Here is a 25,493-nt window from a genome sequence, read left to right on the forward strand (position 1 = left end):
AACAGGTTCTCTCCTCCCGCTGCTGTCAAGGCGTCCCTCTCCGCTCTGCTCCGCGAGCCTGGCCGCCAGCCTGCCTCCTGCCACAGCCACCCGGAGCACCGTCAATATCAAGCACGAAGCCAGGGGGAGACCGGAAACTCCGCAAGTTTGCCTTCAAAACAAAAGCGCAAACTTTTATCTCGTGTAAAAGCGCTTTGTAAAGTCACTGCTACCATGACTATTCTACTAGTATTGCCATATTAGTTTATAAAAGGGCTGTATGATATGTTAAAAAAAAAAAAAAAAAAACATAGGTTATTGCTCTTATTTTACAAATATTGCGATTGTGATCATATTTGCAGATTTAGTGGGGGTGTTCATTTTTTGGATCATAATTTTCATTTTAACCTGAAAAAATAGTAAATAGGATGATGTGATTTTGCTGAGGTCTGCACCAAACCATCATTTATTTATTTATTTATTTATTTTGTCTGGTGAATTTGATTTGTAAGACAAGGCATGGCTGGAGCTCCATAATACTTCATTATTCATAGTGTACTGTCATATTTAACCTTCATCAAGAAAAAAAAAATGGCAGTTACTGTGACTTGGATGTTGCGTTTATCCATATTGCAATTTCAATACAATTTTGATTTTTGATTTGATTTTGCAGCCCTATGCTGCAAAAATATTTTTTGTGAAGGCTTGAACTAGATTGATTTTTTTTTTTCATCTTCCAGAAAAATTAGATACTTAATATTGTATGGTGTAAGTTCTTTGTTTAATAATTAATCAATTAATTTACCTCTTCACTCACTTAGAAACATACTTACTTACTTACCTACTTACTTACTTACTTACTTACTTTGGCTATTTACTTGGATACTTCCTTGTTAACTTAGGCTGCTTTGATTCTTAGTTAGATACCTTCTCACATAGATACTTACTTACTTACTTAGATACTTACTTATTTACTTAGTTACCTAGTCAGATCCCTACAAACTAGCCTACTTTGAGTTTTACATACTTACTTACATAATTACTTTAATATTTAGATACTTGCGTACTTACTTTTTTTGATATTTACTTAGATTCCTACTTATTTAGACACTTACTTACCTGGATCCTTATTTATTTACTTACTTTGTTTAGATAATTACTTACATACTTAGATAATTGCTTACTGAGTTAGTTACTTTGATACTTTTTTATTTATTTAGATTCTTGCTTATTTATTTAGATACTTAGTAAGATACTTATTAAGATAGTTACTAAGATACTTACTTGTATGTAGACATAAGTTGCATCATGTTTCCTGTTTTATTTTGAAAGCTGTGGCCAGACGTCTTGTTTTTCACTCTGTCTGTCTTGACACTTGAGTAGCTGTCAAGTCTCTCTCATGTGCATACTTGATTGAATGTGGTGATGATTTAGAGTCTTTGCAGAAGTGCAATTTGTCCTTCCTTTTTATGGTTTATTTTAAAGTTATTTTCTCTCCTTATCTTGTTGACTGTATTTTTAACCCTCTGAAGGCCTGGAGAGCTGTGATGTTATTATGTACTGAGATGCAGTGATCAAATATATAAATAGACAGTCGTGGTGGTGATGGTGGAAATGGAAGGCCTAGTCATTACTGAATTAAAATGTTGAGGCGATGAGACAAAGCAAACAAGAATGAGCTTTGGTATGAGCCAAAGCTGTGAATGTGACTCGGCTATTTTACCCAAGAGACACAAAATCTTGATTGTTCCTCCGCTGCTCTGTGACTCCACTGTTACAATCAGTATTTAGTGTTGGCCTGCACATCACTTCTCCAAGATTGGCCAATTACGGCCATTATGATGTTTTATTTTTAGTGTGGCTGTAATTAGGTTTGTGAGTACAGGGACCTTTTCTTTTTCTTTCTTTTTTTTTTCCACTTTCCATGTTTGGATAACAAAGCTACAGCTGAGTTGAATTATAGGAATATTTTTTATCTGCTGAAATTAGCCGATTGAAGTTAAAGGACCACACCAGTGATTTTGAATGTTTGATATGACCCATTTACCTCAGGTTACCCACATTTTACACTGCAATAAACCATTTTGCAAACCATTTGGGTGTACTTAAGATTACACAACAGATAATGAAAATCCTTTGAATTTTTGGTTGAAACACCTACCTTATAATGTACAATTTTGCTTCCGCAGGCAACAAATTCATCAACATTCAAAGAACTGATAATTGTCTGTGCAAAGCAAACGGTGCCCTAGGGACTATTTTTCCAACAGAGGGACCATTTCACTCTGCCCCAATTTCAAGTCATCAAAACACAACAATGCTGCTGCTTTTAGGAAAATTTAAGTGGAGGACTTTTTATAATGATGGAATACTGGTGTGAAGAAAGTCTGAAGTCTCTGAAAGGAAACCAATGGCTGGAGAAAACGCAGGAGAAATGATATCACAGTTCTAAGATAGGACTGCTTGTTTCAGTATACATTTTGTAGGTATTATACAAAAAATGCAAAATTACTGGTGTGATGTTATTGACATCATCCAAGTGTGGCTGTTTCACATCAAACCACAAGGTGGCGCAAACATATTTTATAAGGTTCCACATAGGTCCTATACATAAATAAATAAATCCATGCTATTATCATAAATACATTATAAAGTGAAGTGGAGTATAAATTTATTTGAGTCAACTGGTTATGTATTGATATGAAACTAATTGTGCATAAATACAAACTAAACTGATACATTCAGTAATCTTGATCATCCTGTCTTTGTTTTAATATTTTTTCTGCTGGAGAAAAGATCATGTGACTGCTCAAATGTTGAGTATTAGGCTACATGAAGAAGAAGAAGGTCACTTTTAGATGCAGTCTGTACAGAATGCACAGCTCATGTACAGAATCAATGTAAATTTGGTCCACTTGAGAAATATTGTCTTGATTTACTATGATTTCAGTGAGGTAGTAAGATATTTATGTGTGTTTCTGTTCAGTAACTGGATTTTGTTTTTCACAGGCCTTTTATTGTAATCAGATCTGTGCTCTGCTGCCATATGCCACTCCTTGTTCTTGGCTGTCATCTTATCATCTTCCCACTCCTCTGCTTCTTCCAGCTCACACCGCACCATCCTTAACTCAGCCAGGTGGTTATTTGCTTGCTCCTGCTGTTGATCATTTTCCAAATTTATTGTATGCTATATATGTTTATAAAAACAGATGTGGTCAGGAAATGGTAGATGAAGTATGGTCTTACAAGCTTCCGCCGTCTGGTGTTTGTAGGCCTTCATCTTCAGCAGCAGCTTGCCCACCGGATCCTGGAGTCTCAGGACATTCTTCTTGTCCTCAGCTAGGGTAGAAAAAAGAAAGACAAAAAGAAAGGAAGATAGCTTGTGCAAAATGAATTGATGAGATTTCAGTGTGGATGTAGCAGAGGGCAAACCCACCTAAAACCTATTTGTTATTTGAGGAATACACACTGGTTTACCCAATTATCTTTTACAATGACCTACACCTCCATGATGTAAATCCATTGTATGAAAACTGTGGTTATAGATTGTAGATGAGGTGATGAGGCTTAAAAATGCTTGGGCCTCAATGAGAAAAAACAGACGGTGTTTGTTCCTTTCTGGGACGTTGGAGGTACAAATGTTTCATGTGAAAGCTGCAACTTGCTGATGCCGCGTCTCCTTAATAACCTCGGCGTTCTTCCTCCTGCTCTCTGGGTGACCATTGTTGCCCTGCTCTTACTTGATGGCTGCTTGCATTCACACAGCAAAACAAGAGTCGAACAAAAAAGGATAATTGTCCTGGTTCCCACTACGGGACAAAACTGCCCGACAAGCCTTATTTGTCATTGTTATGGAATTTCCCTCATAAACAATATTTCTGTGGCTCTTTAGGTTTTATTGCAAGGAGAAGTGATTCGTCATCTGGACAACAGCTTCAAATAAATAAATTCTGTTTTTGATCAAGTCAGCCTGTGCCCTAGCGTACCCTGTATTGCCTGGCTGTGGAAAATTGAGCGATGGGATCCTGACACAATATGCAACAACAACACAATAGTATGTACCAATCTAACCACTGTGAGTGTTCCCAACATCAGCAGCGGTTTGTTTGGTTTTCCCCTCGGCATTCCCGGCTCCGTGGGCAATGCTCTCCACCTCAGTCGGGACAGGAGTGACATCTGCTTCCAACGGCTTCATATCTGTCAGGTTGGTGCTCTGTAATAAATCATTATGGATTCTACTTCATCCACAGAGCAGCATCAGCTTATGATATTGTACAGATTGTTCAGTCGTATTTATTTTACCTGGGTGGGAGTTTTGTCCTGTTCAGCAACTTCTCGGCTCCTCTCATTTTGCTCCAGAGCAGCCCTGAGCTCCTCTGTCTCTGCCTGTGTCAGGCCGTTCCTGCTCTCCACCGTGGCTGCCTGCTCCTACAGCCTCCAGGCCACACAGTGCATCCTCTACGTGCAACCGAGCAACCTAAAAATACTAAAAAATTGATTAAGCTGTGCCTACTGCACTGCAAATTGAATTTGGCCTTCACCTTGTGCTGTGCCTGGCTGCTCCTCAGCTGCGTGAAGGCTGGTTCGGCCCTGCTTGACCCTCAGCTTGCGGATGTTGGTCTCCGCCTGATGTTTGATAATAAGGGTGTCACTTCTGTCAGGTTTTACAACTAATTACAAGGCTTTATTGATCACCTTTAAAGCCCTCCAGGGTTTTGCCCTTACTTACATTTTAGATCTTTTCACTCCTTATGTTCATATACTTAAAACATCATACCACTGATATTGATTGTTTCAAGTAATATATATACTATACTGTCTTTTTTGTTTTCATTACTTTTGATTAGGAAAGATAGTTTTTTGACATAGATTGTTTTTGGTTGTTGTTTTGAGCCATGCTCACCCTGAAGAGTAATGCTACCATTTGCTTGTCAAAATAAAGGACCTTTTGTTGGACTGCAGCTCTGTGGCCTTGGTTGTCCTTGGGAGGGGGGAAAGAGGGGAGCATCTTTTCGTGTTGCGTACGGTTCCCCTAGGCCGGATGTAACATAATATATATACTATTCTATACACATCACATTTCTTCCAATCTTTTACCAAAGAAAACAGAAGTCGTGCTAGAACTTTGATATCATTTTCCCTCCCTTTTATCCGGCCATTGGTTTCCATTCATTCCATTACAATATGAAAATGAACTTTCAGAGACTTCAAATTTTCTTCACACACAGTTTTTGCTAAAAGCAGCAGCACTGTTGTGTTTTGACGACTTGAAATTGGGTGGAGTCAAGTGCTCCCTCTGCCAGGGAAAATAGTTCCCAGGGAAACGTTTGCTTTACACAACCAGTTATCAGATCTGTGGTTTATGAGTGGTGACGACTTTGTTAGTTGCACAAGCAGAACATTATAAGGTGGCTGTTTCAACCAAAATTCCAATTTGGAAATGAAGCGACTTTGACCAAATGTTGTGAAATCTTAATTATTCATCTTTTACAGTAAGTCACGTCTTAAAAACTACTTTAATGTTAAGACATTCTTTTAACTGTTATTTTAATGATTACATAATCTTTGATTATTTTATATTGTTTTTATTATATTCATTAGCTTCTGCTTTTGCTTCCATATTTCCTCCTCAATGTGGTATGAATTAAAAAAAAAAAAAAAAAAAGTAAAGCATTTTGTGACTTTCTTTTGTAGTAGTAGTAGTAGCATTGCCCTTGACCTCAGCATCCAGAATGCTTTGCGTGTCACATAGCTGCTGCATTCCAGCTGCCTCATCTTCTCATCTTTTCTTCTCCACCAAATGCCTCTAAACTTCACCTTTGATCTGGGCAACATGAAGCTGCACACCCAGCGTCTCGGATTCCTTCTGCCCCAGAGAGGCCTGTGAAACTACAGGGAAGATATTCCCTGTGATCAGAGCACAGACACACGCAGAGTACAGCGAGGTATACATATCTGTGACAGTTCGACTGCCTTCAAGGCATGCACCGTATGTCATGATCTACTATTAATCTGTAATTTCGGCGCTTCAGCTTCCTTGAGGGCACTTGAATCTCACCGTTCACCACCTCCACAGTCTTCTTTGATTTTTTCCACCTCATGAATATCGTACATTGAAATGGCCTTTCTCTCACTGAAGGGTTGCCAGTAGTTCCAGTGCTTAATTTGTTCATTTCAAAAAGCTCAATGCTGAGGGAATGAGGCTCTGTCTATGATCCCAACATGGATCCCCTCCCAATTTTGCCTCTGTTCATCCACACTCTGGAATATTTAAGTACAACTGTGTAGATCAGTTCTCACGCTGCATGACAAAAGACACAGGAACAGTGTTTTACAGATCTATTATGAAATTCCTGGACCAGGTTCAAATCCCCCTCCAGCTTCCCCTTGGCTCACTCTATCTCCACACCTCTTGTCCAGTTCAAGGGAGACCTCTAGCTGCAAGATTACAAAATTGAAGATGAAGTCAGAGTATTGTGTAAAACTAGGACTCTCCAGATTAATTAGAGTACCACTTTATTCAAGAATTGTTTATTCTAATCAGCAATTGTGAACATGAGCACTTATTTCCAAAGCCAGTAAAAGCTAAATCCCCTCTTGAGCTTTATGCTTTAAGTTGTTCACATGTTCACATTCAGCAGATACTTGTTGCTCACCAGGGAAATTATTCACCTATCAGGAAATAGGATTATTCATGGAGAGGTGTTTATGGATTAACTGCCAGCTAATTTGAAATGGGTTCAAAATAACTTCTAAAAATTTTACAGTGATGTAATGAGGAAACTACTGTATATCTTATCATCTTGGTCCTGTTTTCCATTTTATTCAGTTCATTTCAGTGGAGCTGTCACATGAGGAATTAGAGGTATGAGATGGGAGAAAATATGCAGCCGTATAAGCCAAACTTGGGCCATTATGAGCACACATAAAGTCCTGAGCACAGTAGCATTTTCTTCTGAGACAAGTCAGCCGTCAGCCGGCCTCTATAGGCTGTCAAGCAGACTTAAGATCAGCAGAATGAGAGTCTTGTCTCTGTCGCTGGAGTCCAGGGGGATAATTAAGTGTCTGACTTGAGCCAACTCCCATTATCCCCTTTTTGCACCAGCTTGACCTTGGCTTTAGTCAGAGTGTTGACAGCTGGTCAGCTTCTTTGGAGGGCCTCCCTTTTCTTGGTAGCCTTGCTTCGAGGTCAGAATATTTTTATCAAAGTACAAATGAATTTAAAATCCAATTAAAATGGGATGACACGGGTTGCAGTCCTATTAATTTGTTTTAAGAGACATATCTATCTAGCTATCTACACTATCTGGACAAAAGTATTAGGCCACATACACATCACACCTACAGGAGCTTTTCTGACAGCCCATTCTAAATCCATAGGCGTTAATATGGAGTTGGTCCCCCTTTGCAGCTAGAACAGCTTCCACTCTTCTGGGAAAGCTTTCAAGATGTTGGAGTGTGTCTCTTTTGGCCCGTTCGTCCAGAAGAGCAGTTGTGAGGTCAGACACTGATGTTGGAGGAGAGGGACCAACTCGCAATCTCTGTTCTAGTTCATCCCAAAGATGTTGGATGGGGTTGAGGTCAGGGCTCTGTGCGGGCCAGTCAAGGTCATCCACACCAAACTCAGCTAGCCACGCCTTTATGGAGCTGTTTTGTGCACTGGGGCTCAGTCATGCTGGGACAGAGAAGAGCGAACCCATGCCATGAAGCTCCCAGCGCCCAGTTCTTTTTTTTTTTTTGTGCTGATGTTGATGCGGAGGTTTGGAGCTCTGCAGTTACTGAGGCAGCAGAGCGTCGGCCACGTTTACGCACTATGAGCCTCAGCGCTCAGCGACCCCGCTCTATAACATTACATGGTGCTGCCACCTGGTGGCTGAGTCTCTGTGGTTCCTAAACGCTTCCACTTTGCAATAATCCCATGTCCAGCTGATGGTGGAATATCTAGGAGGGAAGAAACTTCACCAGCTGACTTGTTGCAGCGGTGGCATCCTATTACATTACAATTACATCACCACACTGGAATTCAGTGACCTCTTTAGAACAAGCCGTTCTTTCACGAAAGTTTGTAAAGGCAGACTGCACGGCTAGCTGCTGAAGTTTATACACCTGTGGCAATGGGACTGAATGAAACACCTGAATTCACTGATTAAGAGGTGTGGCCCGATACTTCTGTCCATATAGTGTATCTATCTATCTATAAATCTATGTGCAATGACCATCTCTGTGTCTTGGCCAGAAGAAGCTGAACTCATTCAGCATATGGTTTTTCTTGTCTGAAATACTTAGTCCACTCCACAGTACAGGAGGGAGAAGTGAGCCTCAGTGTTGCCTTCAGCAACTTTTATCCAAATGCTGATCATATAGTTCAGTTATTTAAGGTGGGGTCTGGCTCTTTATGGAACATAAGATGGCATAAGATGAACAAAGATGGCAAGTAAACTCTAATAAATAAGTAAATACATAAATAAATATGTAAATACATAAATAGTATTCCTGTATATCTTTATTTCCATAGAAGAAACAAACATCTGCAAAACAATTTTTATTAAAAGATTCTGACTATGATGTACAGACAGGAGACAAATCAAAAGAGAACCCAACACAAAGTGTCTCAGTAATTTTTTTTTTTTTTTTTTTTTTTAATTTTCTGGCAATTTTCTTGTAATTTTTTTCAACGTTTTTTTTTTTTTTTTTTTTTTTTTACTGATATAATGTCAATTAAACGTTTGAATTCAAATGTTTAATTAACATTATATCAGTAAAAAAAAAAGGCTTGTAATGACATTTGTAAGAAATGTAATTACAAGCCTTGCTTTGAAAATTTACAGAATTAGAAATGATTTCTAATACTGTAAATTTTGACACTGCAATTTTTTTTAAAAAAATTACAGCAAATGGATACTGGCCCTAATATAGATTATTGGTGTCCTGGATGACTGATAATCAGATAATCAGCCCTGAAAAATCAGCATTGGTCGAACTTCCTTTTGCCAGGTTCTCTATTAGGTACAAAGACACGGTGAGGGAAAAAGTAAAGTTACATTTTGGTTGAATTGAAAGGACATAAAAATGCACCCTGATTCATCAGCTGCTCATAAGTATTCAGGACTGGCCATTTTACCAGCAAGCATTAACTGATTGTGAAAGAAGCTGTGAAGGGACATTTGCATGTGTTTCTACCCTCCATAAGTAAACACTAAAGTGTTGCTGCCAGTGAAGGCCACCAGTGAGACAGCACAGCGCAGGGCAGGTCTGCAGCATGCAAACTTGTCAATAAATCAAGTGGATCATTTTATTTCAATGCTGCATGAGGACTTATATGGGAAGGGTCAACTAGGCATTACTGACATAGATCTTCCATGCTGCGTCTGCTTTGAGGTTGTGCAGCAGAGTGATCACAGCCACATCATCCATCTTGGACAACCCTGTCCTTTACTGTTACAACCCTGCATGGCGATAGAAGTCGCCATTTTCCACACTCACAGAAAACTGGATCTTGATACACAAAAGTCACAGCAAACATCGATCTTTTTGTGTTGTAACTGCATGAATGTGTCAGTTCTTATTGCACCAATGAGCAGTATAATCAACAACTTTAGAAGCATAATTAAAAAAAAAAAAAAAAAAAAAAATCTTAATACCATTACTTACCCAGGTCATAAATTGTTCCATTTAAATACCACAATGGGTATCAAATAAAATAACATTAACAGCCTTTATATATGATGATTAACAGAGGATTATAGTCAAGAAATAATTTAATAGTTGAGATTTAACTTTAATTTCACAGCGATTAGCCATTCTTTTATCCCTGAACAGATCCTTTAGTAAATGAAAGGGCTCTCTCGGGGAGTTTTAATTGAGATAACTTGATCCAGTGATAAGTTTCATCCCTTTGTTTTGGGCATTGGAGGCTGAGCCACTGCCTTGATTAGTTTTTTACATACTGTGTTTCACTGTAGGCTCATGTTCAGGATGAATGTCAGAGTTATGAGACTGGTATTGACTCATACCCTAACTCTATAGTGCAGATTAGAATAAAAATAGTTGTCTCCAGAAAGGATATATGAAAAATTGGAGATAAAATGTGCAGTGCATTGTCATTCACTCTGTAAAAGTGAAAAAGTTGTTTAGAAATTAAATTACATTTTTTTGATTTTCTTTATAATCACATTGTCTGCCATCAATGGTTTTACAAAACATCTAAAAATCACAGTTATTTCCTAACCCTAACCCTAACGCAATTTAATGGAAAGAGGTTGAACAAAATTTGGAAACTTAATCAGTATTAGGAGATTCAGCTCCTATTACACTTGGTGCTGAGTATGCTTTTAATTTAAACAGAGAGCTGGTGATCTTAACAGAAAACAAATTAAAATGCAACATGTAATCCTGCAGTATGAAAAGCCTGCAAATGGGTATTATGCTTCCATGTCAGGCTTAAGTTCCAATCTGGCTCTGCCGTTTAAAATTAGTTATAATGACGATAGAGCATCTATGACTGGACCCCACAGAAAAAAAAACTATGTGCAAATATGGAATACCTCCGTCTAGTCAAGTGTGCTAAACAAATGGGTCAGAGCTGCCTTTCTAATCAGTCCAGATTGTCTTACAGTTATGTGGCCTAATTGTGTTTAATCCACAGACCTCATGCTGGTTTTATGTATTGTATGTGGATGACTGACACGGCACTGTTTTAACTCATACTGTAAATGTCAGCAGGCATTATCTGCAGGATCTGCCCTGATCTCTGCAAACAGTTTCTCAAATTAGACTCATATAGGCTATGACGACTTGTGTATAGGTTATGGCTTAAAAATTTCACACTCCCCTGCGTCAAAACCGATTATCTGACTTCTAAACCTGGCCTCCAAGCCCTAAAAGGCTTGTGATGAGAATATGCGCGCTGCTCTGGCCATACATCGAGATCTAAACATGCATCCATTTGTGTGGTTATTTAGAGAGAGGGTCATGTGTCACTGCTGTATAAGGAAATGGGCTGATTATGCTGTGAGTCACTGGAAAATTTCACAGGGACTTTGCTGGCTCAGTGTGTGTTTATGCATATAATATGTAAAGAGAAAAGAATCCAGACAAGATTCATGCTTCATAACACTTTATTGTACTACAGTTTCACAACAGACCATAAAGGTTTGCTAAATTTAGTGGGTAACTTGTGTAGTGGATGTGCTGTGTGCACCATCTCAAGGTCTATTCAGAATCAGCAGGCTGAAAGGACAGGAAAGGGAAAAATAAGTTGGCAAAATGTTTGTAAAGACAACTCATGTACGTATTATCAGATTGAATATTACCTTCCCGACATCTCTGCTCTTGGCTCTCAACTTGTTGACTTGGGACTCGGCGATGTCTGCACGCTCCTCAGCCTCTTCCAGCTCGTGCTGTACCTTCCTTAACTTAGCCAGATGAGCATTAGCTTGCTCCTCCTGTAGCAATCAACCCAAGTTCAACAGGTTATAGTCTTAATTAGAAGCAGAATTTCTCATTTGTTTTCTGTCAGTCAAAAAACAGCTCTTACAGCTTCTTCGTTCTGCCGTTTATAGGCCTTGACTTTCAGCTGCAGCTTGTCCACTAGGTCCTGCAGTCTTTGGACAGTCTTCTTGTCCTCTTCAGTCTGATAGGTGAGCTCCTTGACCCGCCTCTCATATTTACGGATTCCTTTGACAGCATCAGACCCTCTCCTCTGTTCATTCTCCACCTCACCCTCCAGTTCACGCACCTAAAGGATAAGAACCAAGCCCCAAAATGCAACCCCAGCTGTTAAGTTAAATCAGCCTTATTTGGTTTCCAGTTATGCTAGGATGATTTCAAAGAAATGGCTGAGGTACCCGAGCCTCCAGTTTCTGGAGCTGCTTCTTGCCTCCCTTCAGAGCCAGGCTCTCCGCCTCATCCAGACGGTGCTGGAGATCCTTCACTGAGGTCTCCAGGTTCTTCTTCATCCTCTCTAGATGACCATTGGTGTCCTGCTCCTTCTTCAGCTCCTCAGCCATCATAGCTGCCTACATTTACACAGAAAACACACCAGTGAGGGGTCACTGCCTGGTTTCTGCTAGTTAGGGCCATCTAGGGGTTATGTTGCATCCCAGAAATGTCAGGAAGTCAATATTTCCAAAAATGCAAGGGACACCTTTTTATGTTGGAAATCCAGGGAATTAAAATTTCCAAACCCTGGAGATTCCTAGATGCAGTTATTTGCTGTCACATCAACACCACAGCATACACTCTAAGATCTATTTTTTTACCATGTTTATAATAATTAAAACACTCAACATACTCAATGATATTCAACTCAATAAGTTGAATTCTGTGTGATCTGAAATGCATCAAAAAAGCTGAGTGGTAAATGGTTAAACATATTTGTTTGAAATGAAAAGTTACAGATGCTAATGTTCAGTGCTAACAATACATTACCAAATACTGACATTAGCTGTAAGATGGGGATTTATGCAGGTGTTTGTGTTTCTTCCATTTTTTCCAAGCTGGATTATCATTAGCCATCAATGAAACTGATTTTAATCAAACAAAAACTTATTTTATTCATTTTATTATTGCAAGTCGAGATTATTTTGTCAGTTCATCAGGTCAAATTATTAGCGTGCACTCTTGATAAATTTCACCCCATCACTCTCAGAAATTTGATGAGGCATCCTGGCTGCCTGATCATTATCAATTTCCCGCTGATCACTGATCAATGATCACTTACTGAAGCCTCTTCCTAAAACAGCAAAATCTCTAGCAATAAATAGACAATAGCTCAATATTTACATCAGTGATCGCCTTCTTGGCCTTTTCCTCTGCATTGCGAGCCTCTTGGATTGCGTCCTCCACCTCGCCCTGAAGTTGACTGACATCTGCATCCAGTTTCTTCTTGGAGTTGAGAAGGCTGGTGTTCTGCAACCAAACAAGAGTTGAGAAGCTGCAGACAAAAAGATGACTCGGTATATCTCACACAATCATGCTCACAGAGGAAATACCAGAGACAGCATTATTATTTAAGGGGCATTTAGTAATCTATGATGTTTATCGACCTCTTTCAGTAACCAAAGAATGTCTTCAAACCCCAGCGGGTGGGGAATTCTTTTCAAATCTGAGAACAGACTGCCAGAAAGACATTCAGAAATCTTACCACCAGGTAACCACTGAGAGCTAAAAAGCTCTTATTTCTCCTTAAAGACTGAAATAACTTGACATTCTTTCTAGCGATGCTGCTCACCTGAGAGTGCAGTAATCCCACTCTCTCACTGGCATCAACCAGCTCCTGTTCAGCCAGTTTGCGGCTCCTTTCAGTTTGCTCCAGAGCAGCCCGGAGCTCCTCCACCTCGGCCTGCATCAGGTTGTTCCTGCGCTCCACCATAGCTACTTGCTCCCTTAGGTCCTCCTGGCTACGCAGTGCCTCATCCAGGTGAAGAGTTTGTTCCTGGGAAGACAAGGGATGGAAAAAGTGAATTGATTTTTAAATTTGATCATTTTCATGCCTGAGAATTGAAAGGACTTGAAGCTTTTCTAAGAATTTTATTCTTAGGACAATGCCTTGGGGACAGCATTTAGACAATTACAATGCACTGAATTTTTTTTTTTTGTTTTTTTTTTTTTTTTTGCAAGGCAAATAGCAGGCCTCACTTGCTGAAAGAAAACCTCGGCTGTACATACCTTGAGGTGCGCTTGCATGTTCCTCAGCTGCTTCTGGGCTTCAATGGCCTGCCGATTTGCGTGGCTCAGTTGGATCTCCATATCATTGAGATCAGTCTCCATCTTCTTTCTGATTCTGATGGCGTCATTCCTGCTGCGAATCTCACTGTCTAATGCTGACTGCATGGTTTCAACAACACGTTGCTGGTTGCGTTTGATCTGCTCCATCTCCTCATCCTTCTCAGCCAGCCTACGATCTACTTCTCCTTTGACCTGAGAGAGTTCCAGCTGGATGCGAAGAATTTTGGATTCCTCATGTTCCAGGGAAGCCTAAAATAAAGACCGAAAAGAGGAAAAATATGTTAAGTGCAAATGATCAAGATTATTAAAATAATTTGAAAGCAACTTTCAAGTAGCTATTTCTATATCAGCATGGAGTTACCTCCGCCTCCTCCAAAGCAGTCTGGATTTCAGTCTTCTCACTCTCAGTTTGTTTCTTATTCTTCTCCAGCTCATGGATGGCTTTGCCATTCTCACCAAGCTGTTCAGTCAGATCCGAGATTTCCTCTAAAAAAAAAAAAAAAAAAAAAGGCAAACTTTGTCATATTTACTTAATGACAGATGACACAGGAAAATGTCATAAAGAGTATTTGCATATAACCTTCTAATGATGTCAAGCAATTACACAAGTATTGCAAAGTTGAACTCTGCTGAACTCTGGATAAAGTCTGGATATTATCCAAATTAGAGTTTTAGAGAACAGAGAGAACTCATCCTGGGTTCCATCCACCATGGGAGAAACTCCAGGATTTTTGATGTCATCTTCAAGAGCGCTATGGCTCTCTTATGTCTAGGTTCAAGACATTCCTGTTCTTGTTCCAGACAGTACCGTCCCATATTATCAGAATATGTCTGACTCATATCCCAGGATCAATTTTCTATTAACACATCAGTATCATATCATGTAATGTACATACGTTGCAGGTTCTTATTCTCTCGTTTGAGGACATCTAGGTGCTCCAGAGCTTCCTCGTAAGAGTTCTTCATTTTGAAGAGCTCGGTGCTGAGAGATCGAGACTCTTTCTGTGACCCCTCCAGCTCAGCCTGGCTCTCCTCATATTTCTGCTTCCACTCAGCCAAAATCTAAGCAAGATTCAAAATATTTTGAATGTAATGAATTTGTGTTTATTTAAGTACTCTAATGTCTTTTTTCCATGGAATTAATGTTGTTGTAGTTTCTGTTTGAGTTTCTAAAAGCTGTCATGAACTTGCCACAGGTTGAATCATTACTATGACATATCAGTCAACAATAGAGCGTAGCAAAGTAGATATTCATGAATATGAAAAGCTTTCAGACAATTACTTTAAATGTTTTGCAGAATGTCTCTGTTACCTTATCAAAGTTTCTCTGCTTTTTATCAAGAGCAGCTGCTTGTGCATTTGCCCTTTCCACATCAGCCATGAGATCTTCCACCTCTCCCTGCAGCCTCTGCTTGGTCTTCTCCAAAGACGAGCACTTGGCGTTCACAGCCTCTGTGGCCTCTTCAGCCTCCTGCAAACGTTGAGCGAGCTTTTTCCTGAGGAGGGAAACATTTGGTTCCCAAGTGTGTTCATGGTGCAACCTTTGTAAAGATCAAAACATCAAACTATTAAAAAAAAAGAATCTCACTTGGCTTCTTCCAGTTCGTCAGTGCGCTGGATGGCATCAGTCTCATATTTGGTTCTCCACTGGGCCACCTCGGTGTTGGCCTTGGACATTCCTCTCTGGAGCTCGCCCTTGGCCTCCTGCTCCTCCTCAAACTGCTCCCTCAGCAGATCACAGTCATGGCGAGCAGATTGGAGGGCATGAGCAAGGGCATTCTTAGCCTATGTTAGAAGCAGATTGGAGCAGACCTTGTGTAAACATTTCTCAGATGCTGAGCTGCTCTGGAATCAGAAATAAACTTAAACCTCAGTGAATGGGCCAAAGAACTAGTATTTTGCTAATGATAGACTGAAACCCAGTGAAAAGGCAAGGGGAAGAGGTTGTTAATGTTATGAAACCTAGTAGGATACTATTGCGACTAACTGGGAATGCACCAAGTGTAAACTAACCATACTGTCCTATCCTACTTAGATCACTAAGCCGGCCAGCTTTACAAGATCATGATCAAGGTCATGAATTTTTAAAAAAAGGCAATGTCATTTAAATTTCATATTTTATTTGAACCACATTTATGTTTGCCAGTAACCCAAAATGCATCCCACAAAACTCTCTTTGACTCTGCTAAAAAAAAAAAAAAAAAAAAAAAAAAAAAACTCTTATCTGAACCCGGCACTGAATTAAGATTAGTGTCTATACATGTGCAAGGACATTTCTAATATGTGAAGGAAAAAACAACATCACACTGAAGATAATTTATTTGGGTTGGTGAAGCCGTGTCATTGCCAGTGTTACACAAGAGTGCAACAAAACAACAAACCTTTGTTTCCTCTTCAGAGTGCCTCTTCAGTTCCTCAATTTGTTGAGTGAAGGCAAGCTTAGCCCTTGACATCTGAGAGAGTATCGCTTCTTTCTCCTCAAGAAGGCGGGAAAGCTCACCTAGTCCAGAGACATCAGGAAATAAAGTTGAGTGTGGTAGTCATTTTGAAATAGAGTCAACGCGGTATTGTCTGCTGCATACCATTTTCATTCTGAAGTCTTGCCCTTTGAGCACTGATTTCAGTGATGAGACGAGTGTTTTCATCATGTTTCGTTTTGTATTCAGCCAGCTGGTCTTCCATAGAGCGACACAGTTTCTCATAATTACCCTAATAATATGAATAAAAGAGATTTTGTTATATCTACCATGATGTATTCATGGATAATATTGCGTATACTGTTCTAGCTGACCTTTGCCTTGACCATGGCCTCCATGTTGCTGCACAGGTCATCAGTCTCCATCTTGTACTCGCTCTTCTCCTTCTCTAGCTTCTGTTTGACCCGCTGCAGGTTGTCGATCTGCTCTCCCAGCTCAGCCACAGTGTCAGCATGTTTCTTTCTCAAAGCTGCGGCAGTCGCTTCGTGGTGAAGAGTCGACTCTTCAAGGTCTCGTCTCAGTTTCTGAAACTCGGCCTCTCGCTTCTTGTTCATCTCAACCTGAGCGGCAGTGGCTCCTCCAGCTTCCTCCAGTCTCTCACTGATCTCCTCGAGCTCCCTGGAGAGGTCAGACCTCTGTTTTTCCACCTTAGCCCTGGCGACACGCTCGGCCTCAATCTCTTCCTCCAACTCTTCAATTCGTGCCTGGGTGAAGCAACACACGAGAGGGAACAATCTGTCAGTTTGGAGTTAATTTGAATTGATAGTCAGAGATTGTTTCCTAGAGTACCTGGAGCTCCTTGATCCTCTTCAGAGATTGCATAGCCATACTCTGCTCATCCTCAAGTTTGGTTACAAGTTGGCTGAACTCAAAGTCTTTCCTGTTATGCAAACCATAGCATGTGATTAGAGCATGGTGTGTAAAATCTGTACGCCTCAGATAGTGCTGCAGCAGTATATACCTACTTTTTAAGGCGCTCCTCCATCTGCTGTTTGTCATTTTCCAGATCCATGATGGATTCTTGAGTTAGTTTCAGATCTCCTTCAATCTTCCTTTTGGCCCTCTCTACATCCATACGGATTTTCTTTTCTTGTTCCAGACACCCTTCAAGCTAACACATGGAAAGCACCTTTCAAATTAAATCTGAAGTCCAGGACTTCCCTGATTTCATTTCTCTCTATTGGCAGGAACTATTTGAATGATGTTCCGAGGGCCATCAGCTCACATGTAAACACTTCCCGCTCCGGTAAAAAAGGTAATTTAATTTGCAATGATTGTAACTTGGTAATAGTAATGCCAGCGGGCTCTGAAACTGCAGTATCTTGCTTTGAGAGAGAGTGACATAAAGAAAGCGTGGAGTACAATGCTAGAGAAACCCATCAAACACCATGTCAGGACTTGACTAACATGGATTTTGGAAAGTTGAAATCAATATCAATATTTATATTCATTTCTTGGTTGTATCTGATTCTGATGACCACATAACTCTACAAATTCATTATATTCTTGTCAGGAAGGAAAAGCTTGTCAAAACAAGTTTGTGGCTCTTTAAGGTAACCAAACTATTTAGTGGTAGGAGAAGCTTTGGCACATCAGAGCCTTTGAATGAAGAATTAATTCATGAAACAAATTACTCAACTTTTATATTAATTCATAGAATGTGCAAGGAAATTGGAGTTGCACAGCATGTTTTACAGACTGACACCCTTAAGGCCATTGAGTAAAATCCTCCCAAAAATAAGCTGTATGGTAGCTTTTTTCTTGGTATAATTGTTGCTCCATTGTTGCTGATTGAACAAACGATGCAGAGTCTCACCTTAGGCTACTCACTAAATAAATAAGAAGACTTTTGGGCAGACAACTTTTTGCAGAGAGGCAAAATGATGGAAAACTCAGTTCGGTGTAATGCAGTTATGCAGTGGCATTGTGTGCTGCTTGAATGTCATCACATTGACCAAAAATTTGTTTCAGTGTAAGCTCTTTGCATAGATTATGAGTTCAATAGTGTTGAGTAATGGTCTCTAATTGTAATTATGATGTCAAATGGGCAACCAGACTCAACAATCCCAGTGAATGTGATAACTATTTATTGCTGAGAAAATGGAGCTTTATAAAGCACATCATGCTAAAATTTCAAAAAGGCAATGGTCTTTGACTCACAAGATCGACTTGTTGCTCCAGTTTGATCTTGGCTTTGGTCAGGGAGTTGACTTTGTCCTCCTCTGCCTGCAGGTCATCCAGTGTCTGCTGATGGGCCTCCTGGAGGGACTGCTTCTCCTTGGATAACTTGGCAATGGTATCATCGAGGTTTGACATTTCCTCAGTCAAATTCTTAACCTGGACGTGCAGCAAAATCAATATGTTAGTAAATGCTGAGGTCTCCTGGCTCACAGGAAACTGCTCACAGGACACACACACACACACACACACACCTTGTTTTCAGTGGCATGTTTCTCCTTCTCCACTTTAGCCAGTGTGAGCTCCAAGTCATCAATGTCTTTCTTCAGCTCAGAGCACTCATCCTCCAGCTTTCTCTTCTTGGCAGTCAACTCAGCATTTACCTCCTCCTCATCCTCCAGTCTCTCACTCAACTCTTTGGCTTTGGCTTCCAGCATAATCTTGTTCTTTATCAGTCCCTCACACCTCTCCTCTGCATCTGCCAGGCTCTCACTTTCCTGATACATACAATTTACATTTGTGAGCAGCAGTTCTTTCTCATGAATTATGCAAACAGCTGTGTTACCTGCAAATACCGTGTTCACTCCACTTACAGACTGAACCTGCAGACACAAGTCATTCTTCTCCTGGAGCAGGGAAACCATTTTGGCTTCCAGCTCTCGCCTCTTGTTCTCAGCTTTAGCTAAGTCCTCCTTACACTTGGCAAACTCCACTTTCATGGTGGCCATCTCCTTCTCAGTCTCAGCACTCCTTAAGAGTGGCTTGATCTTGAAGTACAGCTTCATCCATGGCCAGTGTTTTACATTCATGAAGGAGCGAATGTTGTATTGGACGATGTAAATGGATTCTCTGAAAAGCCATTGTTTGAGTTACTTCTTTGCTCTTGAATTAATAGCCATGAAGTGATATTTGTAATATCTACAAGTACATCAGCAAACAATGCAACAAGTTTACAGCCATCAAATTCTACTCTATCTGTGCATACCTCCTCTCCATCATTTTCTGAAAATCCCTCCTTTTGAGAAAGCCGCGACATAAGGCTTGAGTAACAGTGATGAGAGAGGCCAGTTTTTCATCCCTCATCTCTTCTAGTTGTCCCAAGAGCCCTGCTTTGAAGAACACCTAGAAAATAGAAATTTGGGGTCATTTTTGGGTCTCTAGAGACACGGCTTCTATAATCTGCAGAATCTATAATTTACCTTGGTGTGCCCAAACTTATACTGTGTGTGGTCCACATCGATAGACCCCAAGAGCTTCTCAGCAGCTTTCTTGTTGTCAATGAACTGACCCTCAGGGATCACACTTGCATTCAGTACTTTGTACCTACAGAGAAAATTTACAATTAAAATCTTCTGAAACAAAATGAGATGTCCTTTTTCACAGCCACAGATCTTTCTGTGCTGGAAGACTACAAGAAAACATCCGATCATTATAAAGAAACGTTTCATTGTATTTACCACAAAAAGATTTTTTGGAGTTTTTACCTTTGCTTGAAATCCCCATACAATATTCTACTTGGGAAGCCCTTTCTGCAGATCCTGATTCCTTCCAGCACACCATTGCATCGCAGCTGATGGATAACCAGTGCGTTCTCCATCGCCCCTTACGTCAGCCAGAACAACATTATAATCAGACCACTCTAGACACAGCCACTTAATTTGTTTGAGAATGAGTGTTTATAATACAGTATGATGTTACTGAAATACCTGGGGTTTTAGTTTCATTTGGAATTAAACACCTTACAAAATGAGGATGGGTGCTTCTCAGATTTGTCATCAGCTTTCCCAGGTTTTCCTGTTGGGGATTATGAATAGCATTACTATGGAACACAAAATCACAAGTGTTACTATTGCTTTATCTGTTATATCACGATACTCCTACACGTATAAAATCATTCAGTGTTACACCACAGTTGATTTACCCTGAATAGGGCTGATACTGTCTGGAAGGATGAACCCTTCTTCTTGGCTGCTTTCTTAGCACCTGTTCCACTGGTTCCTCCACCACCACTTTCTACAACACCAAATGTTTTCATCCATGGAACATTTATAAGGTTGCAGAGTACTACTTTGACATGAGCAATATTTTAGAATGACCAAGCCTTTTTCCCACATGCCTTGTGTTTTTACCTTCAGATGAAGCGTAGTTAGAATAGAGGAATGACAGCAGCCTCAGGCTGGCTTTCTGGTAAAGCTGGACTACAGTTTCATTCAGTGGATCCTTATTCTTGTCCAGCCAGCCAGTGATGCTGTAGTCCACAGTGCCAGCATAGTGCACCAGAGAGAAATGAGCCTCAGCCTTGCCTTTGACAGGCTTGGGCTTCTGGAAGTTATTTGATTTTCCAAGATGCTGGTCGTACAGCTTGTTTTTGAAGGTGGTGTCTGATGCCTTGGGGAACATGCACTCCTCTTCAAGGATGGAAAAGATGCCCATTGGCTGTTAAGAATGGAGAGTCAAGAATTTTCTTTTAATATAAAAACAGTCTGAAATTTATATATTTATCTCTGTAACTTGGTGTAATACCATCTCTGAATAAACCAACCTTTTCAATGAGCTCTATACAGGCAGCCAAGTCCATTCCAAAGTCAATGAACTCCCACTCGATGCCTTCCTTCTTATATTCCTCTTGCTCCAGCACAAACATGTGGTGGTTGAAAAACTGTTGCAGTTTCTCATTGGTGAAGTTGATACACAGCTGCTCCAGACTGTTGTACTGCAAAAGGAAACCATCAAGCATTATGAGCCATTTATTAAATTAAATAAATTGAATAAATTAAATGAATTGAATAAATAAATATGCTACATAATAAAAAAAAAAAAAAAACTGACATCAAAGATTTCAAAGCCAGCAATATCTAAGACTCCGATAAAAAACTGCCGTGGTTGCTTGGTGTCCAACATCTGATTAATGCGGATGACCATCCACAGAAACATCTTCTCATAGACGGACTTGGCCAAAGCTCCAATAGAATTGTAGACCTGCAAACAGACGTGCTCATATGAGTTCACAACCAATATTCACACAGTTCATGAAATAAAGCCAGACTACAGTAGCAAAAATTTGATTGTTTCATTTGGTATGCAGAGATCTCATCTTTAGATTTTCATAGTATGCTTGATTCGATACATCAATGTTCGGTCTGTAAACAAAATGCTAAATTAATTCTCTCCTTTGCCACAAGGCCCTTTCAACATATTTGGTTTCTCATCAACTTCCACGGTATTAGCCAAAATAAAAACTGACAATTAGTAATAAGAAATTCCTAACGCATTTTACACCAAAACTGAACTTTGGCAGAGTGTTAGGTTGTATAGTTGCCTGGTGCATGATATGAGTCCACATGGTGGTGAAATATTCTCATTAGCTGCTCTGTATGGTAATTTTGAATACTGCATTTCTATCTCTCCATTCACTTCCATAGCAAAACAGCTCCCAAACAACACCTTTAGCATATAAATGAATGCACAGTGCATTTTGTCAATATAAAAAAGAAATCCCAGTACCATTTTCTAATTCCATGTAACTGCTATTATCTGTCAAAATACCATTAGGTTGTTTCTTCCAGGCGTAAGGTTCCTAATTCAGAACGTTCCTGCAAGATCTGCTTTCCAATTCAAATAGGAAACTAACAAGAAAAAGAGCTTTTTAAATGACTGGGTACTGGCACTTGCTGCGTTTTATACTGGCACAATCTGCTTTATTTGCACTTGCACTCATTTGTGCTGAAAGTCATATTTTAGGACCTGTTTTGCTGCACTGTGGAAGTGAATGGAGAGACACAAATACAGGATTGTGGATTTAAAAGGGAGCACAGAGCAACTAATGAGGATGTTTCACCATCATGTGGACTCATGTAACACCCAGGTAACTACACAAGCCAACACTACACCACAGTTCAATTTGGCTTAAATGCAGTTTGGCATTTTACAGTGCTGTAATACAATGGAAAAATACCTGCTGGACAGTCTGGCCTTTGGTGACATATTCATTCCCAACCTTAACTCTAGGGTAACACAATGCCTTCAGCAAGTCTGCAGAGTTCAGGCCCATCAGATAAGCCGCTTTATCAGCCACTGAAACAATGAAATAGCAAATATGAAAAAAAAAAAAAATTTCTCAGAGTGCAGTGAAACGGAGAACAAAATACAAAGGCAGAATCCCAGCTGTTGTTCATATTTACCCTCTGTCCCATCTGGCTCTGCTTGCTCCTCTCTTTGCTTCTGCTTGAACTTCATGTTCCCATAATGCATCACAGCGCCGGTTAGCTTGTAGATGCCAATTTTCTCCTCTCCAGTGAAGCCAAGGATGTCAACAGCACTCTGAAAGCACATCATTAGAGGACCGAGTTAAGTCTCAATGCATGTTCACAGGAAATGAAAATATGCAGAATGTGACTTACATCAGTGGCCATCAGTTCCTGACTGTCATCAATGCTAGCCACACTGATTTCTCCTTGGCTGACAAATGGGTAGTCATAGGGGTTGGTGGTGATGAGCAGAGTCTCTGGATTGCAGACAAAAGCACTTTATACATATTAACTCAGGCACAAAATATCAGCTTTATTTCAGATGAACTGAAACAGACATCACTGCTGTTTTGCACTATATGGCCTTTGAACAAAACGTGGTGCAATTACCGACACTGTAAAACTGTCTTCCCGTGTCTTACCTATGAGCTCAGGCTTCTTGTTGGACATGATCTGGTAGAAAATATGGTAACTCCTCTCTGCAGCAAGCTGAAACGTTACTCTGGATTTTTCCAGCAAATCTACCGAAACAAAAGGAAATGGAGCTAAAGGGAAGGCCCAAAAAGCAAAACATTAAATTACTCTATGATATTCAAACCCACATGTTTCAATATCAGCAGAAGACAGTTTTCCTGTGGTGCCGAAGTGGATTCTGATAAATTTGCCCTGAAACAGAAGGGAATGTATTTTTTTTTTTTTTTTTTACCAATCCAAGAATCAAGATGACAAATTGTTGACATTTAATAACAAAATCAGCATCTCCTCACTCACAAAACGAGAGGAATTATCATTTCTGACAGTCTTTGCATTTCCAAAGGCCTCTAGCAGTGGGTTAGCAGAGATGATCTGGTCCTCCAGATTCCCCTAGAACAACAGCAAAGAATGGATGTATTGATTTATTAATTATTAGCCAGAAATTCAGGCATCTTGTTTAGTTACACCAGTCCACTTTCTGAGAGGCTTTTTTTTTTTTTTTTTTTTTTTTTTTTTACTATTTGTTGATCTTAAATATAAATACCCTCATATTTTGTTTCCTTGAAACAGTATAAAAACCACACACGCTTACCTGTATTTTGCCTGAGGTGACAACCTCTTTCTTTCGCTCCCCAGACACTGCGATTGTCGCAAAGTACTGGATGACACGCTTGGTGTTCACCGTCTTCCCTGCACCGGATTCTCCACTACAGAGCAGCAAATAAACACCGGAAGCTATTTGTTCCTTCTTTCAGACAAAGCATCACAAACAAGTGGTAGTATTTCAATCAGTGTGCAGCTTACGTGATAAGGATGGACTGGTTTTCTCTGTCTAGGAGAGGCAGCATCACAGTCATATTAGAAAGTTATCATGCATGGCCTCAAAATTTAATTCTGACAACATTAATGCAATGTTCCAGAAGACATGTTACCAGTGAGCATAAACTGATAGGCGTTGTCGGAGATGGAGAAGATGTGTGGTGGAGCCTCCTGGCGCTTTTTGCCCCTGTAGGCCACCACTACTGCGTTGTTGTACACTGGGAGCCACTTATAGGGGTTCACAGTGACACAAAACAGCCCTGAATAGGTCTAAAATAATAATGCAGTTTGTTAGAAGTCTTGATTCCTGTTGAAATACAATTTATAACCCATGTTCAGCATCATGCAGCACAAATTCAGTTAGACGATAATATGGGCTGACAGATCTCCTGATGCATACAAGATGTACAAAGGCTCTTTGACATTGTCGGGGAATGACTGCCATCAGCTAAATGCTGTCTTACTCACATAGATCATCCATGCTGCGTAACGCTCTTTGAGGTTGTACAGCACAGAGGCTTCGTTGAGGTGGGTCATCATGGCCATGTCCTCGATCTTGTCAAACTTGGGTGGGTTCATGGGGAAGACTTGGTCATCCTTCACTGCTACTGTCTGTAATTTGGAGGAGAGACATGCTCTTCATCAGCTGAACCTCAGGGAAAGTGAGCAGGTCATTTCAGCAGTAACCCAGCGGATAAACAGCCTCCCCCACAGTGAACTTACCTGCCCTGCCTCAGTTTTAACAGTGGCTTTGCCCCCTTCTTTGTTTAGCAGAGTGCCTTTAACGTACAGGTCTTTTGGATCAGCCACAAACACTGCAGTTTTGGCATCGAACGGCCTGTTCTGCGCTTCGATCCTCTCTCGCTCAGGCTTCCTCAGGTATGGGGCAGCCTCCCCAAACACTGCCATTTCAGCATCCGAACTCATCTCTGCAACACACCCTCACTGCAGGGGGAAGGGTAAAACATTGGAGCAAATTTTTTGATGATAACTGTAGGAATGAACGTTGCAAAAAGCATTCTCTTAGGTCAGAATCAGCTCCTACCTCCCTTGGACGCAGAAGACTTGTTTGGGAATCCACCAGGGAAGTCTCACAGGATGTACCACAACCACACAACACTTCAACAGACGAATGCGCCCGCCACCGGGAGTCCAAGCTGTAAAAATGCGGACAGCTTTGACCCTTACTCCTTTTATAGCCCCTTTCTCCGTTCATTGGGAGAGATACAGCAAACAAACACCTATATTTAGGTCAAAGCCCCCCTAATGAAGTGGGAGGAGAGAGGTGATGAGCTTGGTATGTGATATCACGGAGATGTCGCTGAGCTTTTGTTATAAATCCATGGCGGGGAGCAACTGCAGCTCAAGAAAAGAATGACTGCCAAAGGAGGGTGACCTCTGCCAGAGATACAGATGCTGCAATGCTCCAAGCACGCAGAGTCCGCTGCATGACTACCAGCCAGATAGAGTGTCCTCTATTGTTGGTACAGTGTCTTCATCACTGACTTTGCAAGACACATCTATAGTCACATCTATAGTCAGCTGCAACTGATGAATATCAAAATGTAAAAACGGTCCACAGGCCTGCAAA

General features: G+C 40.4%; 1 protein-coding gene across 1 annotated transcript; it reads right to left on the reverse strand.

Moving 5' to 3' along the window:
• Window positions 1–25: 25 nt before the first annotated feature.
• On the reverse strand, window positions 26–24,829 carry LOC115378230 (myosin heavy chain, fast skeletal muscle-like). Its single transcript, XM_030078417.1, has 40 exons — window positions 24,626–24,829; window positions 24,371–24,514; window positions 24,016–24,172; window positions 23,888–23,915; window positions 23,676–23,790; window positions 23,381–23,473; window positions 23,212–23,275; window positions 23,032–23,130; window positions 22,763–22,866; window positions 22,544–22,682; window positions 22,318–22,436; window positions 21,192–21,341; window positions 20,905–21,075; window positions 20,492–20,798; window positions 20,284–20,375; window positions 20,069–20,156; window positions 19,847–19,964; window positions 19,562–19,685; window positions 19,348–19,484; window positions 18,956–19,211; window positions 18,617–18,859; window positions 18,345–18,521; window positions 17,150–17,295; window positions 16,974–17,064; window positions 16,499–16,888; window positions 16,290–16,416; window positions 16,089–16,207; window positions 15,296–15,492; window positions 15,020–15,203; window positions 14,604–14,769; window positions 14,069–14,193; window positions 13,648–13,956; window positions 13,211–13,414; window positions 12,763–12,888; window positions 11,826–11,996; window positions 11,516–11,716; window positions 11,331–11,423; window positions 3,230–3,313; window positions 2,987–3,133; window positions 26–151 (listed from the first exon to the last, which is right to left on the reverse strand). Exons 1-40 carry the CDS (start codon window positions 24,827–24,829, stop codon window positions 26–28), a joined length of 6,135 nt encoding a protein of 2,044 aa, XP_029934277.1.
• Between the last annotated feature and the right edge of the window lie 664 nt (window positions 24,830–25,493).

Source organism: Myripristis murdjan, chromosome 19, assembly GCF_902150065.1.
Source record: "Myripristis murdjan chromosome 19, fMyrMur1.1, whole genome shotgun sequence".
Taxonomy (NCBI): domain Eukaryota; kingdom Metazoa; phylum Chordata; class Actinopteri; order Holocentriformes; family Holocentridae; genus Myripristis; species Myripristis murdjan.